The following is a 17,528-nucleotide window of genomic DNA, read 5'->3' as shown; positions in this document are numbered from 1 at the left end:
ATCTCTCATGTGCTGGTCCATCCCTAAATGGCTACAAGAACCAGGGTAGAGCCAGGCTGAACCCAGGAGGAAGGAACCTCATCCAGGCCTCCCTCATGGGGGGCAGAGGCCCAAGCCCCTGGAACATCTTCAGGTGCTTTTCTGAGCAGGGAGCTGGATTGGAAATGGTGGATCAGGACTCAAAGAGGGTTCCCTATAAAAAGCTGACACTTCAGGCATAAGCAAGTGTATTACTGTACTGACCCAAATAAACAGTGTTTTTGTGCTTTTTAAAAAAAGATTCATTTATTTTTATTACTAAGTCAGATATACAGAGAGGAAGATCTTCCGTCCGATGATTCACTCCCCAAGTGAGTGCAATGGCCGATGTTGTGCCGATCCAAAGCCAGGATCCAGGAACCTCCTCCAGGTCTCCCACACGGGGTTGCAGGATCCCAAAGCATTGGGCCATCCTCGACTGTTTTCCCAGGCCACAAGCAGGGAGCTGCATGGGAACTGGACCTGCCGGGACTAGAACCAGCACCCATATGGGATCCTGGCGCATTGAAGGCGAGGACGTTAGCTGCTAGGCCACGCCACTGGGCCCTTTGTGGGTTTTTTTTTTTTTCAAAGATTTATTTATCTTTATTTGAAAGGCATATTTTTCATTGAGAACAGGAGAAACAAAGAGAAAGCAATTTAATCTGTAGGCTCACTGCCCAAATATTTGCAAAGGCCAGAACTGAGCTGATCTGAAGCTGGGAACTGGAGCCGTCTTCCAGGTCTCCCTCTTGTGTGCAGTGGCCGAAGGACTTGAGCCATTAGGTACTCAAAGATCTGAAGCGGAATAGCTGAGACACAAAGTAGTGCCCATATATGATACTGGCTATAGCAGGTGGAGGATTAGTCTGATGTTTCAAAGGAACAACCAAAATTTTTCACTGACAGGTGTCCTATAAGTCAGGGACATGATCACAGCCTAGATGAATGGCTATGGCCCAGGGTGTCTCCTGAATAAGCAGTCAGGTGTCAGTCTAGGCTGCAGGCCCATGCAGACCAGATTAGCAATAGGAGACCTGCCCCCTCCATGGGCTACTCACCCTGTGCTGGTGGTTGGCCACAGACTCATCCCTTCCCTGTATGTGTGTCTCTGGTGGTTGCTTCTCTCTCTGCATTCCTCCCCTGCAACCTGTGTGAGAGAGAGAGCTGGCAGGGGACCTCAGTGCCCTCTCTAACCCAGCCTAGGAAGTCACACTCTATCTCTGTTCTGTGTGTGAGAAGCCAGACCACCCAGACTCAAGGTTAGGAGGGACCAGGCTCTACCTCCTGAAAGAGGAATTCCCAAGAATCTGTGCTTTATGAAATAAGGTTCATTTATTTATGTATAAATGCAGAGTAAAGGAGACAGAAATACGGGGATGGGGGAAGATAAAGAGAGAGAGATATTCCATCCACTTGTTCACTCCCTAAAGGAAGCTGTAGCTGGTTCCAGCCAGGTTGAAGGGAGGCACACCAACACATATCCTGGTCTCTGTATGAGTGACAGGAAATGATGGAGGCACTAATCTTTTCAGTGAAATTAGCAGGAAGCTGGATGAGGAGAGCAGAGCAGCTGGGGTTGCAACTGGGATCTGATATAGGATGCAGCAGTGGGTGCCTAGGGGCAGGAACTGGAATGTCCCTCTGGGGAACTGCTGGCTGAGAGTCACACTCAGCCAGGGCAGGGCCAGAGCAGAGAAAGGAACCACCAAACAACTGCCTGAGGCCAGAGTGTGAAATGAGTAACATTTTTCACTGTGGGGAAGAGCAGGAGGAGGAGTTGGAGCCGGGCCAAATGTATGGCATAAAAGCTCAAAAGTTCTGAAACTTTCTACTGCACCTGGGAGTCTCACTGATCTGGCCAGAGAGGAGACAGGCTTGGGGACACCAGCCCACCTTCCTCCTACACTGTAAGTGTTCCTGCTCCAGTCTGTCTGCCAGGAAGGCTTTGCCTCACCTGTCTTAGACACACCCAGCTCCCCTGTTGGAGATCGTCCACTTGCTGGTACCACAGCTCGTCTGTCTCCATCTCAGTTTTCTCGTGGGTCATTGAGACTTCTCCATCACAGCCTCCCCATGCTGCGCACTGGGCTGCAGATGCTGCCGCTGCTGTGGCTTCTACTGTGGACGTCCAAATTGGGGCTCTCCAAGCCACTAAGCTCAGAGGATCCCCCGGTTGTCATGGTGTATAAGGACATGCCCATCCAGGGTAATGGAAGCCATGAAGAAGTGCCTACGAAGATCACTGAGGAAGACACAGTGACTGACGATGACCTCTATGACTATAATGTCTTCCACTTGCAAATGGTGGAGATCAAAAATCGTAAGTTGAAGGATGTGGGGGTGATGCAGCATAAGGCAGAGGAAAGTGGCAGGATGAAGGGACACCCTTGTGGTACAGGAACATGGGGCATGGATATCCTAAAGATGGGTTCTCTGAGCTTCCTTTCCCTTAGCAATTTTGTCTGTGGACAGTGAGCCAAGTGGACAGGAGCCACACTGTCATGCAGGGCGGTTCCAGAGTAGACACCCTGGGGGTAGATAACTGTCTCCTTTAGGGGATTTGAATGTGGGATCACTTTGGGGGGTTGCAGTGAGGGGTGCTTTGTGGAGACAGCCAGAACCCTAATGCTTTGGTTAAGGGAGGCAGTGGAGAGAACAGACCCAGAGGTTGGAGGCTCATGAAATGGAAAGATTGAGGAAACAGAGCTGGATGGGGGACCCCAGTAAAGTGTCAGGAAAAGTGGCCCCGCATCCAGGGCATAAGGAAATAGCAGGCCAGCTAGAGTTGTGGAGAGGGGTGGTGATGAATGAAAGATCATGACACGTAGCTGTGGGGATGTGGGGGATTCATGCTGAGTGTCATGGTGTTTCACACCAGGACAGGAAGCATAGAGTAGGGAATCCCAGGAAACTGAGAATCCTGGGACGGGAAAGGGCTTCCAGGATAGGAACCAACTCGGGAAAGGGGGAGTTTGAGAGTGCAGAGGGAGGTCATGGAACCCTTGGTACTGAATGAGTCCAAGGTAGAAGAGTTGGAATAGGTCTGGACATGCCAGGAGGTATGAGTCACAAAGCACCTCCCTGGGCAAGTGGAAGAGGGGTTATTGGGCAGACACGCTGTTAGGACCCATTTCAGGACAGAGGCCACCACAAAGGGGATATTATGGCCCCCAAAGTCCCTCAGCTAAGTTGACAGTCCAACTCCAACACTCTGGGCCAATTCTTGGCCAGGAGCACCCTTCTGCTTCTACCCCTGCCAATCTCCTGACACGTCTCTCCCTTTCTCATCCTAGCAATCTATAAACAGTTCAGGAAGAGCCCACACAGCGTGTACATGGTCTTCAACAAAACGGAGCTTCGGGAAGCTGTGCCTAATCCATCTTTGTTGTACTGGGCAGAGCTGCACCTGTACAGACGCAAGCAGTTCAAGGAGCAGCTAGTGGCGGTGTATGAGGTGAGGTGAGAGCCTGAGCTGAGGCCAGGTGGGGAGGAAGGTGCTACCCTGCAGAGGTTGAAGGAGCTCAGACCAGAGACTCCTGGGGACTTCTGAACTCTCATAGTCTACATGATGCTTTAGTGCTCTAGAGCCTTAAAAGTATCTGAAACATGAAATTTTGGGGAAGGCTAGAGGCTCCAGAACATGTCTGCCCACTATGGGATCACTGGCTTCACGAGACTTCCTTAAAACGTAAGCTATTTTTTTTTTTTTTTACTTTCCCTGGGTTTCTGAAGCTCTGTGTAAATCCTGGATATTAGCCCTTGTCACTTGTGTAATTTGCAAAAATTTTTCTCCCATTCTGTTGGTTGCTTCTTCACTTTCTTAATTGCTTCATTTGCTGTACAGAAGCTTTTTAGTTTGATGTAGTCCCATTTGTTCATTTTGGCTTTGATTGCCTTTGCTTTTGGTGTCTTTTCTAAGAAGTCTTTCCCTGTTCCTATATCTTGGAGTGTGCTTCCTATGTTTTCCTTGAATAGTTTGATGGCTTCTGGGTGTAGATTTAGGTCCTTGATCCATTTAGAGCCAAGTTTCGTATACTGTGACAGGTGTGGTTCTTGCTTCTTAATTCTGCATGCTGCTATCCAGTTGTCCCAACAGCCTTTGTCGAAGAGACCCGGATTTTTGCCTGGATTGTTTTCAATTTTCTTGTCAAAGATTAGTTGACTGTAAATGTGTGGGTTCCCTTCTGGTGTTTCTATTCTGTTCCACTGATTTTCTTCTGTGTTTCTGTACCAGTACCAGACTGTTTTGATAACCACTGCTCTGTAGTATGTCTTGAAGTCTGGAATTGTGATTCCTCCCACTTGGTTTTTATTCTCCAGGATAACTTTAGCCATTTTTGGTTTCTTGTGATTACAGATGAACTTTTGTATCATCTTTTCTATTTCTGAGAAGTATGTTGTTGGGAATTTGATTGGGATTGCGTTGAATCTGTTTTTTACTTTGCATAACAAGGTCATTTTGATTGATGCTGATTCTGTCAATCCAGGAACATGGTAAGGTTCTCCATTTTTCAAGGTCTTCTCCAATTTCCTTTTTAAGTGATTTGTAGTTTTCATCATAGAGATCTTCCACATTTTTAGTTAGCTTAATTCCTAGGTATTTAAGTTTCCTCTCCTCTATTTTAAAGGGAACTGTACTTATGATTTGTTGATGTTGTTGTTATTGTTGTGACTGTTCTAACTCATACCAGTTATTGACCTTGTTCCATGGCTTTTCAATTATGGAGATGTGTAGTGATGGCGTACTGGGGTCTATCATATGCAAATGTGGGGGAATAATGGATCATATATCCCTGCTTTCATACAGAATATGGATTCCCAATGAAACTTTTGGACATGTGTAGACAATGTGATGCTGTGCTGTCTGACATTGTACCAACAATGTCGGGGTACACTTTAATAAGAGACTGATAGAACTATGATCCTTATGAATGACTACACTATTGTAACAAAGTGGGGAAAATCTGACAGGCGGTGGGAGTTTGGGGGGTGGAAATCCCAGCCTACACAAATTGTACCACACAATTCAAAATTCAAAATAAAAAATATAGTAAAAAACCCTTAAGCTATGAGCAGGAAATATTTTCAGGGCTCCCAAGTCATAGAGATAATGGCTCTTATTTTGTAGCCTGAGTTGCAGAAAGGGACAGTGAGAAAGAGAGGTAGGGACAGAGATGGAGTAATAGTATAAAGGTATCTTCCACCTATTTGTTCTCTTTTCAAATGTCCACAATGAATAGAATTGGGTTGGGTCATAGCTACAAAGCTGGAAATCCATTTGCATTTCCCACCTGGCCGCCAAGAGCCCTGGTACAGGGGGCCATCCATTAATGATTTCCAGGAGAATTGTCGGGTGGTTGGACCACAGGTAAGTAGCTGGGTCTTCAACCTTTGTCCAGAGGGATGCCTGAGTCACAGGCCACAGCTCAACACCCTGTACAACTCCAGGCCCTGAGTTTTCTTTTCTCATTATTTCTTTGAGAGAAAGCAAGTTGTAGATGGAGAGTGTGCATATGCTGGTTCACACCCCAAATGCCTGCAATAGACAGGGTGGGGCCAGGCGCAAACCAGGAGTAAAAAAAGGAGTAAAAAATGACCCTCCATGAAGTGTCACCTGTCTTAAAACTCATGTGCACAATATCCAAAGCAGTTTCCCATCTGTACACACATACTGCCCCTAAAGCACAGCCTTTCTTCAGCTCATCTCCAAATCCTCCCTCCAGCCCTCATCCGTGTCACAACTCCGTAAAAGCCCATGGTGACTTTCAGACAAACGGTTTTCTAAATGCCTTGGAAGCAACAAACATGTTGTTGATCTGCTAGCTGTGTCCCCTGTGGACACAAAATTCTTGCCTCAGACACATGGGTTAGGGCATTGTGTAGGTAGGAGTGGCCTAGCCTAGCTGTGGTGACTGTGGCCTTAGGGGATTCGAACATCCCAAACCCTTCAGCAAATGGGGACAGGTGAAAAAGGATCAAGGAGTCTAGGTCTCTCCTTTCTGCCAGTACTGTAGGAGGGTGAGGCTGTACACTAAAGCATATTTGGCTGGGGGGGCAGGGGCTGGATGGGCAGGTAGAGTGTCAGTGAAATGTGCAGTGTATTGGAAAGCCTTTGCCAACCCAGATTCCTGTTTTTGTCCCCCAGAAATGCAAAAACAATACCTGGCACTACCTGAGCTATCGACCCATGGCTCCCAGCAACAAATTAGATAAGCTGTATTTTGATGTCACTGAAGTTGTGCGGCGGTGGCTGAACCAAGAAGGTGAAGATCATCTGCCCCCCGCACCCCTCTTGCTTCTCCTGGGAGCCCCTGCCTAGCACCCTTGTCTTACACCCATCCAACCCCCAGCATGCTGATTCAGATTCTCAGGGCTGGGTAATAATAATGGGTTTGTAAGAATGACTACATCCTGGAACACCTGCTGTACTCTGCCCTGGGGTGAGGATGAGGATGAGGAGCAGCCACAATGTGACTCACACAGAACAGTCCTTGTTTTTTTTTTTTCCCATAGCATAGCATGGAATATCCTGGGTGTAGCTTTGTCTACCCTTGACCACTATCAAACCAAGGGCAGGTCACTTCCTTTCCATGTGTGTTAGTGACTAGCTCTGTTGGATGGTCAGAGTGGCTGAGTGTTAAAGGTGTTGACAGCACACATGAAGGTCCAGGACAGAGCAACCAGTACTGTGGATTCTGTTGTTCATAGACAGGGGTGGGATGGGGAGATGTTCCACCCACTGGGTCTCTCCCCTAATGCTTCCAAAGATGGTTATTTCTTTTTGTCTAAAGATTTATTTGTTGGGATCAGCACCATTGTACTATAGACTAAAACTGCTGCCTGTGGTATAGGCAATCCATATGGGTGCCAGATCAAGCCCTTGCTGCTGCTTTTCTAATCCAGCTCCTGGCTAATCTGCTGGGAAGAAAGCACAGAAAGAAGGCCCAAGTCCTTGGACCCATGCATCCACCTTGGAGTCTCACAAGAAACTTTTCCCTCCAGCATCGGACTGGCCCAGGAGTTACACAGTTGCCAACCACTGTGCCCATTGTAGGGTGAATCAGTAGAGGAAAGATCTATCTCCCCGTCTTTCTTTCTGTGACTGTGTATTTGAAAGTCATAGTTACAGAAACTTTGATGGGAAATAGACAAAGATCTTCTGTTTGCTGTCCTGCAGCAAGGGACTTGGTGCACAAAGCTGGTAATAACTTGCATGGACTACTGTGTCGGTGAGATAACCGAAGTGTATTAGTGGCATCAGGCTTTTATAGACTGAGGCTCACATAAGAAAAGGGAAGAGGTATGGAGGAAGAGCTTATGTAGTTCCCATAAACCTTTCTACAGACCCCATCAATTGTTTCCACACCCTTGTTTGAATCATTTTGTTTTGTATATCCCATCAGAGGTTCTCATTCAAATGATATCCAATCAGTTGTTCTCATACAATTGATAACATATCAATTGTCATCCTATGTTTGCTGTCCTTCTACAAATGACAAAATCCTTATACAAGCCTCCATTTGCTTGTTCACTCCCCAGACTTGTTGTGGCTGGGGCTGGGTCAGGCTGAATCCTAGACCCTCGCAATCTATCAGCACCTGAGCATGTGACACATTTCTGCTACTTTTCCAGGCCCCTTAGCAGGAAGAGGATTGGAAGTGGAGCAGCCTGTGGCCAGGCACTAACATATAGTGGTTTAGGCTGCATCCTGCGATATCTGATTCTTGCACGGGCTGCTGTTCAATAACAGCTGCCCCACTTCTGACCCAGGTCCCTTCTGACATGTCTGGAGAAGCAACAGGACTGCATCCATTTGAGAAATCCCATTGATGCTGCTGGCTTCAACTGGACTCAGTCCTGAGTTCATTGAGGCCATCTGGGGAGTAAACCAGCACCAGGAAGCTATGGCATTTAAATAAAACAGAATTCGAGGCTCCTGGAGTTTTCTCCTTCCTTCTCCTTCGTCTTCTTCCAGGGGCCTGCTGAGCCTCACACATACTCTGACATGTTTTCCTCAATCCCACAGATGATATTGAGGTCTTCCGCCTAAGATCACAGGGGTTTGCTAATTACAAGGATAGTGTCCTCCAAATGGACATCATTGGTGAGTACACAGCCGTGGCCCAGCCCGTGGCCTCAGTGATCTGAGTGTGAGCAGCCCTGTGCATGTGTGCACATATGCATGGGTGTGCACCTGCCACTGCTGCATTGATGTGACAGTCCCAACCCCACACAGGGATCACACCCAGCAGCGATGGTGACATTTCTGAAGCTGACAGCCTGAGCCGGCCCTTCTTGATCCTCCTGACCTTCCCGCCAGAGAAGACGAAGCATGATGACAGCTCCCAGCACCCCTGAGACCTGGACACCGGCTGCTGCGTCAGGTAAACACAGGGGCGGGCCTTGGGCTGCCCTCTGCTCAGCCTCTCTTCAGGATGCTGGGTGTGGAACCCGGGAGGCTAGCGCGATGGGTCTCAGGGGGCTTGCCTGGTACAGAGTGGGAGTTGGGCAGCATCAGAATGTGGTGTGCAGGAGTTGGAACTCCATGTGACAGGCTGGCCTTGTCGGTTGGGGCGGGGTTCTGCATTTTGGGATTCCAGATTACTGAAGTCAGTTTCTGTTTGTGGCAACAAGGCCATTTGGGGAGGAAGAAGCTGCAGTGTGGGGATTCAAGAAATGGAAGATGGTGCATTTCGTGTTCCTATGCCACTGGCAGTCACAGACTCCAGGGACAGTCCCCTAGCCTCCTGGACGTGAGGCTGTGAATGGTGGGACCCTTGGTTGATATGGTAGCACGTGTGGCTCTCACATACACTCATCCTGGGGTCAGAGAAAGCAAGAATGCTAACCCTGAGATGAGGTGCTTGGTTCTGGAATGTGGACATCTTGTTAGCTCCAGGATGCTGCCAGTGGCCAGGGCTGGAATGGAGGGTTGGGTCATTGGAGCTCAGGACAGCCAGGTGCCTGGAGTCCTGGCAAGTGAGAAGCATGGCAGTGTCCTGGGATACTGGAACACTGTGGGTTCAGAGAGCTGAAAGTCAGCTGGTGTCCTGAGTACCAGAATTTAGTGAGAATGTCCATGACTGAGCAGGGTCCTGGGACCCCACCCCTTGCCTGCTGAGAATCCTGGAGTGCTGTCCTGGCCTTTCTTTCAGGGTGTTGCCTGAATGAATTTGGTCCCTTCCCCATGAATCTTCTCCCACCAGATCTTACTCCATGTGCCTGCACCCTGAGGGAGCGAGGTGCTGAGGGTCCACCCCTCAGTGAGGCAGTCCCTGAACTCAGTGGGGAGACCGAATCGGAAAGTCAGTCTTGAATCACAACGGAGTGGTGCATGTACCTTTCTGTTTTGCAAATTATGCGACAATGCCACAAGGATACAGCCTGCCTATTCCAGACCCTGTGTGACGTAATCCAGGGAATCCTGCACACAGGAAGTAGGGATTAAGAAAATTAACAGTTAACTGCAATTAAAATCCAAAATGATTCCCAAATTCCCAGATTCTAAGCATATTTCTTTATCATAAGAATTTTCTGTGTATTTTGAAAACAAGTTTGCATAAAAAATTATTTTGTCCTGAATAATCATCTATCAGTAAATACTCTAGGGGCCAGCTTTGTGACATCACAGGTAAAGCCTTCCCTCCTGCAGCACCAGTAGCCCACCTAGTTACCATTTGTGTCCTGGCTGTTCCATTTCTGATCCCTCTCCCTGCCACCAGGTTGGAGCGCAGCAGAAGATGGTCCAGTTGCTTGTGCCGAGCACCCACGTGGGAGAGCAGCATGAACTCCTGGCTCAGGGCTGGTTCAGCTCCGGCCTTGGTCTCCATTTGTGGAATTAACCAACAGATGGAAGCTTTTTGTCTCTGTCTCTCCCTGTAACTGTGATTTTCATAAAACAAAATAAACCTTTATTGCAAATAAATGTGTAAGTCAGCAAAATAATATTCTCTGTTATATATATGTGATAGCTATAACTACATACATAAAGAAATGTATGTAAAACATATAAGAATATTTATCATATTTACATAAAATAAACATATATACTGTATATTTTAGAATAGTTATACTTGCATCTAATTATACATGATATAAATACATAAAGCACATATTTAGGTGGATATGAAAATATTATTAGAGTACCTGTTGAGTATGTAACATTTACATACTATAAATTGATATTAGGATACACATAATACAGGAATATAATAAGCTATTAATACATGTATTACCTTAATAAATATATATAAGGTATTAAAAAGGGACATTGTGCACAAGCTATTATATATAAGCGGATATTCTGCTTCTTTTAATTTTTATTTTGAATTTTTGAATTTTATGGTATAATTTTGTATAGACTTGCATTCCCCTCCAAACTCCTACTCCTCGACAAATTTCCCCCAGGTTGTGACAATAGTCACATAAGGAGTCATAATTCCGTCAGTCTGTTATTAAAGTGTGCCCCATCATTGCTGGTACAATGTCAGACAGTCCAGCATCCCATTGTCTATACATTTCCAACAGTTTCATTGGGAGTCCATCTTTGATTTGGAAGCAGGTTTGCATATTGCATTGCATCCCCACATCTGGACATAGTAGTCTCTATTACTCCATCACTATGCATTTCCATAAGTGAGAAGCCACGAAATAAGGTCAACAACCAGTATGAATTAGAACAACCACCACAAAATTACAGCACTGTGAAAAAATTCACTACTGAGTAACAAACGCATGAGTGACAAAAAGGAAACACAGAAGTCTCTTGGGAAAAATGACGCCACCGTGTAATCCATGAGCCAGTGATGAATTTGACAAGAGAAAAGAAGGTATTTGGGGGGAGTGAATCATTGGACGAAAGATCTTCCTCTCTGTCTCTCCTCTCTGTATATCTGACTTTGTAATAAAAATAAATAAATCTTTTAAAAAAAGAAGGTATTTGGAATAAATGAAACTGAAATCAAAAACATAAAACCACACGGGTTGCAGCAAAAAAAAAATAATGGTTTCCTTACATTAGAGAGAACATATGGTATTTAATCTTTTGTGATGGACACATTTCACTGTGCATATGGTCTGTAATTGGGACCACCTAGCTGTAAGTGACGTTATTTGATTCTTCTAAAGAGCTGAGTAATATTCCATGGAGTAGATGTATCACAGTTTGTTTAACCACTCTTCTTTGGAAGCACATCTGGATTGGTTCCATGTCTTTGCTATTGTAGACTGTGCTGCTGCAAATATAGGATAACAGATGCCCCTCTCATATGCAGATTTCACTTCTATTGGGTATATTTCTAGGAGCGGGATAGCTGGGTCATATGGCAGGTTTATTTGCAATTTTCCAAGCACTCTCCATACTGATTTTTCACAGTGGTTGTACTAGCATACAATCCCACCAGGCAGTGAAGGAGGGTACCTTTCTCCCCACATGTATGCCAGTAGGTATTGTTAGTTGAGTTTTGAATGTAGGCCAGTCTCACTGGAGTTAGGTGTTACCTCAAGGTGGTTTTCACTTGTATCTCTCTGATGTAGGAAGTCTGAGCATCTTTTCATGTGTTTGTTAGCCATTTGAATCTATTCTTTTAAAAATGTCTGTTCATTTCCTTTGCCCATTTTTTACAGGTTTTTTTTTTTTTTACACTTTCCCTGGGTTTCTGAGGCTCTGTGTAAATCCTGGATATTAGCCCCTTGTCACTTGTGTAATTTGCAAAAATTTTTCTCCCATTCTGTTGGTTGCTTCTTCACTTTCTTAATTGCTTCATTTGCTGTACAGAAGCTTTTTAGTTTGATGTAGTCCCATTTGTTCATTTTGGCTTTGATTGCCTTTGCTTTTGGTGTCTTTTCTAAGAAGTCTTTCCCTGTTCCTATATCTTGGAGTGTGCTTCCTATGTTTTCCTTGAATAGTTTGATGGTTTCTGGGTGTAGATTTAGGTCCTTGATCCATTTAGAGCCAAGTTTCGTATACTGTGACAGGTGTGGTTCTTGCTTCTTAATTCTGCATGCTGCTATCCAGTTGTCCCAACAGCCTTTGTCGAAGAGACCCGGATTTTTGCCTGGATTGTTTTCAATTTTCTTGTCAAAGATTAGTTGACTGTAAATGTGTGGGTTCCCTTCTGGTGTTTCTATTCTGTTCCACTGATTTTCTTCTGTGTTTCTGTACCAGTACCAGACTGTTTTGATAACCACTGCTCTGTAGTATGTCTTGAGGTCTGGAATTGTGATTCCTCCCACTTGGTTTTTATTCTCCAGGATAACTTTGGCTATTCCTGGTCTCTTGTGATTACAGATGAACTTTTGTATCATCTTTTCTATTTCTGAGAAGTATGTTGTTGGGAATTTGATTGGGATTGCGTTGAATCTGTTTTTTACTTTGCATAACAAGGTCATTTTGATTGATGCTGATTCTGTCAATCCAGGAACATGGTAAGGTTCTCCATTTTTCAAGGTCTTCTCCAATTTCCTTTTTAAGTGATTTATAGTTTTCATCATAGAGATCTTCCACATTTTTAGTTAGCTTAATTCCTAGGTATTTAAGTTTCCTCTCCTCTATTTTAAAGGAGACTGTACTTACAATTTCTTTCTCAGCCATTGAAAAATGTATGTACATTAGTGCCATCAATTTGTGTTCATTAATTTTGTATTCTGCTACTCTAAGCAGATATTCTACATGAGGGTAATCACAGTATCACTCTGGCTCAGCCTGAATACCTGCCGCCTGCTCTCTGGGCCATGTGGGGTCAGGTTCAGGTCTGGCATCTTCACATGAGATCACCCAGCTCCCTGCTAATGCACCTGGGAAAGCAGAGGAGGGGGCCCAGGTACCTTGTCCCTGCTTACCCCCCACCCATGTGGGGACCCGGATGAAGCTGAGGCTGCAGAGTCGGAGTGTCATAGGTGGCCATAAGGGGCATTTGGGGCATGAACCAGCAGATGGAAGATCCCTGTCTCTCTGTTGCTCTGGCTTTCAAATACAAAGAGAAAAATAAAGGATTCTGAGGGACATTTCACAAAGCACAGATCTGATGTGGATATTTACGAAGCTTATATAGACGCAGTTGAGGCATCTGGGGAGGCCTGAGCCCTTCTACGTGATGGACGAAGGAGCCTCATGAATTCTCACCGTGCTCTGGCTGCTTCCAATCACCTTTCCTTTCTTCTGCTTCCAGTCCCACTCCAACCTGCTTGTGGGGAAGCAGTGAGCCCTGCTTGAGCTCTGGGTGGTCCATGTGGTGAGGAGAGGCTGGGCCAGGCTGGGCACTGTCCACAGCTGAGCTTCCCTGTCTCTATAAAGAGGTTACAGCCTGCAACTTCAGGTTTTGCAATGGGCAGGCTCAGCTGAAACAGTCTGTGCAAATATTCCCAACTTGGAACACCTCAGCAGGAGAGGCCAGCTGACCTCTTTCTTAACTCCTGAGGGTCTCTTGGTGTCTCTTGGGCTGACACACTGAGGGAGAGGACCTGCCAGTGAAAGGGAGAGCTGAATGAGTCAGGGACCAGGAGACCACAGGCACAGGTTTTTAATCCTGTCCTGTTGGGATCTGTTGGGATCCAGGTCCCCCAGAGGGGGTGTCCTTAGACAGCACTGTTCTGCACATGCGCACCCGTCCTGCTGAGGGTGCTCAGGTCCTGTGGTTACTGCTGCTGGCCGAGGGAGCCTGTAGAGAACCAAGGAGGAGTGTGATGGCATCCCCGAGGTCCATGTCGGGGTCCCCCCTGAGCCCTGGACAGGTGAGCTGTGTCTGCTCACGGTGAGCATAAGGGCTGTGCAGGCCCTGACAGGAGTGCCAAGGCCACAACCTTCTCCCCAGCAACCTGTGCCCTCCCGTTCCAGCCTTGCTGAGATTTCTTCCCTGTGGGCTGCCCTAGCTTCTGGAGTTGATGGAACCCATAGGCCGAGCTCCAGGGCTTCCCTGGCTCCTGCCCCTCCTCAGGCTGTGGTCATGGCAAGGCTGTGTGTGCCTCTTGTGTTTCTGAGCCTCCGCCTCTTGCTCATAACTCACCCTACAGGGCCCGGGGACCACATCCCAGGTCTGGCTGTGTGTGGGGACCCACTGCAGGTCCCCTTCTCTGTGGTCTGGTTCCTTCTGCTCCAAATGGAGGGAAAATAAGCCCTGGTCTACAGGGTGTTACAGGGGCTATGTTGTTTCAATGTTGATGTTGCTGCATTAATGAGGCCAGTTCTAATTTTCTTTCCTTTGTTTAAAAATCAATTTATTTGTAGTACTAACTTCATCCAGGCTCTCTGCTGATTTACCTGGGAAATCAGCAGAAGTCATCCCAGTCCTGGGTCCCTGCACCCATGTAAGAGATTCGTGTGAGGTTATAGGCTCCTGTCTTTGGCCTGGCCATGCCCTGGCTGTTATAGGAGTGAACCAGCTGTTGAAGATATCTTTCTGTCTATTGCTGTCTCTCTAACATCGCTCTCAACTAAATTAAACACGTCTTAAAAATTAAAGTACATAGGATGCTACCATGTAAGGATGAGGCATCTCAGACCTTGGAATCACTGTGTCCCAGCTTCTCTGGTTTCACACATGCGGAAACACTGGCAGAATGCAGAACCCCATGACCATCCCACGCATCCTAGCACTGTTGCTCTTCTGTGTTTATTTTTTTTATTTTTTCATTTTTATTTTTTTTTGCTTCTGTGTGTACACACAGCAGTGAGGACTGGCCAACCACATTGGGAGGCAGGAAGTCCACGGAGCTCTCTCACATAGTTCACTGGAGCCCAGTGACAGGAGCCATGGCCTGCTGCCTCCTGGGGTCAGCCATGGCAGGAAGTAGAGAATGGAGAGGAAGCATGAGTTGTCCCAGGATGTTCCCTCTGATGGGGACTCATGGGATTCAGCCTCTAGGCCTGTCCTCTCCCTGTTGCTTTATTCCTGCTGTGGTTCTGCCAAGCCCCATGGCCGGAAGCTTTCTGGCCAGCCCCTGGGACTGGGGAAGCTTTTTGTGGACTCTCCAACAGGAAACCAGGATGAGGGGCAGGGCTGTATTAGCAGTGGTTAAGTGGGAGCGAGAGGCAGCAGGGCTGTCTGACAGAGCTGAGCAGAGCGTGTGAGTTCCCTGTCACCTGTGCAGGTGTGACTTGGGTGTCTCTGTCAAGGGGATCTCTCCCGGGTCCTGTGTCAGAGAAGTTGGACAGCTTGGTAGTGCAGTGTCTTCAGTGGTGGATAGTAGCATGCAGGCCAGACAGAGGGTGCAGTCACCCCGTTCCACAGGTGTGAGCAGGCAGACGGGGCTAGAAGGCAGGAAGGGTAGGCAGGGGTGGGGCTTGAGGAGGGAGCAGGACAGGGTTGCTCTGGGAGATGTGGAGTGGCTGTGGTGAGGGAGCTACAGTGTGTGTGCCCAGCATGGGCCAGGGTGCAGGAGTTCTAGCACTTGGGCCATCCTCTGCTGCCTACCCAGGGATGCAGGTCAGAAGTGGAGCAGCTGAGACCCAAACAGGCACCCTATGGGATGCTGCTGCCACAGACAGAGGCTTAATCTGCCACATCAGAATACCATCTCACAGGTTGTCTGAAACACTGCACCAGACACCTGTTCCAGTAACCTCTTTCTGTTTTCTGTGCTCCTATTCCCAGAGGTAACTGTCTCCAGGGTCTTTTAGTCTGAGATTATTAACATTTGCGTGTTCACGTTTGCACCTGTGACCCCCTTGAAAGTCAATGAAAACTTGTCTCTTCCCTCTCCTGAGTGCAAGACATAGACACTAGGAGACCATGTGACTTGTTGGTGAGGGACAACCCTGCCACCTGGTGTCTGCTGCCTGGAATTACAAAAAAGTTCCTCCTGGACAGCTCTGGGCAGTCTGAGCCTGCCTTCCACCACTGACAGAACCTCAGCCATTTGCCTGGAGTGGCCGGTGGTGGCATGTCATCTAGCCAGTGTGCCAGGAAGCATTTGGCCACATGAAAGTGGGTATGGACTCGTTTGCATGGGGTTGTTAAAGTGGCATATGGTTCTCCAAGATGTGAATGGCTACAAGAGATGTTTTCCCCTCGTCCTTCAAGACAGGTGCATCCCCAGATGGGCACCGGGGGTCAGGCTTAGCAATGCACCCAATCTTCAACAATTCCAGAAATGGGGTGGCATTGGCCTGAAATGCTGTTTTCTTGGTGCACATGGGGTCTGGCTCCTCCTGATGACGTAGTGGATCCTGGGCGCCAGAGGCACCACCTGAACAACACACTGCCACTGTGAAGGCAATGGCAAGAGGCTGCCCACCCGGTGTCACCTCTTTCTCACTCACAGTAAGTGTGTAAAAAGAGGCTACATGGCCATGCTAGAGTGCTGGTTGCTGGGAGGGTTGGCCCTTTGTGGTGCCCAGGAAGGGAGCCAAGCAGTTAGGACCCAAGTGTTTCTTCCTATCCTTCCACCTGCTTTCTGTTTCCTAATTTCAGAGTGCCTACTAGAGCTGTGTCATTACAGAAAGAACATGAGACAAAACTCACAGCACTGTGGTCTCCATAATGTGTAACATGAGCTCAAACACTTGACCCAACCCCTGCTGTGCCTGGAATGAACACTGGACAAATGATGGAATAGAAATTGGAGTGGGGCAGAACCAGTTATTTTGCTATGGGATTCAGGTGCCCCCAGCAACATCTTAACCATGTGTCAAACAAGCATCCTGAACTTGGTCATTTGAAATTGCCTATTGTCTGTTTTTTAAGTTTATGTATTTGTTTTTATTTTGAAAGGCAACTGACGAAATGGAGAAAGAGAAAAGAGCGAGAGAGAGTGATATCTGAGATACCTTACATTCATTGGTCCAAAATGTCCTTGACAACTGGACCAGGTGGAACCAGGAGGCAGGCATTCCATCATGGCTCCCAGATGTATGGCAAAGGCCCTCGCTCTTGGGACATCATCAGCTGGGCCCCAGGCTGCCTTAGCAGGAAGCTGAAGCAGAGGCAGAATGATCAGACCTCTATTGGGGGCCCAGTAGCATGGCCTTGCAGCTAAAGTCCTCACCTTGAATGCGCCAGGATCCCATATGGATGCCGGTTCTAATCCCGACAGCTCCACTTCCCATCCAGCTCCCTGCTTGTGGCCTGGGAAAGCAGTTGAGGACGGCCCAAAGCTTTGGGACCCTGCACCCATGTGGGAGACCTGGAAGAGGTTCCTGGCTCCTAGCTCCGGATCGGCACAGCACCGGCCATTGTGGCTCACTTGGGGAGTGAATCATCGGACGGAAGATCTTCCTCTCTGTCTCTCCTCCTCTCTGTATATCTGACTTTCCGATAAAAATAAATAATAAATCTTTTAAAAAAAGAACTCTATATGAGACACCGGTGCTGCTTAACTGGCCGTGTCACAATTGCTGAACCAAGGGGACTGCCTTGTTACAGCTCCAAGAGCTTTAGTGTATTTAATAGATATGAGGACAAGTCCTTTGTCAACTAGTGAAAGTGAATATTTCTTCACCTGTTGTGGCCTTCTCTCTTTCTTGGTCTATCTTTTTAAATTGTTTTGCTTGAAGTTAATTTTGTAAAAGC

The 17,528-nt window shown here is 47.1% G+C and overlaps 1 protein-coding gene across 1 annotated transcript; it reads left to right on the top strand.

Annotated features, from left to right (window-relative positions):
- The first annotated feature begins 1,937 nt into the window (after positions 1-1,937).
- LOC131482277 (transforming growth factor beta-1 proprotein-like) lies at positions 1,938-8,382 on the top strand. Its single transcript, XM_058675013.1, has 5 exons — positions 1,938-2,341; positions 3,315-3,475; positions 6,167-6,284; positions 8,048-8,125; positions 8,258-8,382. Exons 1-5 carry the CDS (start codon positions 2,095-2,097, stop codon positions 8,377-8,379), a joined length of 726 nt encoding a protein of 241 aa, XP_058530996.1. The 5' UTR covers positions 1,938-2,094; the 3' UTR covers positions 8,380-8,382.
- The last annotated feature ends 9,146 nt before the right edge of the window (positions 8,383-17,528 follow it).

The sequence above is a fragment of the Ochotona princeps genome, chromosome 16, assembly GCF_030435755.1.
Source record: "Ochotona princeps isolate mOchPri1 chromosome 16, mOchPri1.hap1, whole genome shotgun sequence".
In the NCBI taxonomy this organism is placed as follows: Eukaryota; Metazoa; Chordata; class Mammalia; order Lagomorpha; family Ochotonidae; genus Ochotona; species Ochotona princeps.
This window is presented reverse-complemented; position numbering and strand designations above follow the sequence as displayed.

Bases quoted from the DNA above. Each gene is read 5' to 3' on its own strand.
- LOC131482277 (XM_058675013.1), top strand. From the start codon at position 2,095: ATGCTGCGCACTGGGCTGCAGATGCTGCCGCTGCTGTGGCTTCTACTG. The intron at 3,476-6,166 runs GTGAGGTGAGAG...TTTGTCCCCCAG, and splicing joins AGCTAGTGGCGGTGTATGAG to AAATGCAAAAACAATACCTG. The intron at 8,126-8,257 runs GTGAGTACACAG...AACCCCACACAG, and splicing joins CCTCCAAATGGACATCATTG to GGATCACACCCAGCAGCGAT.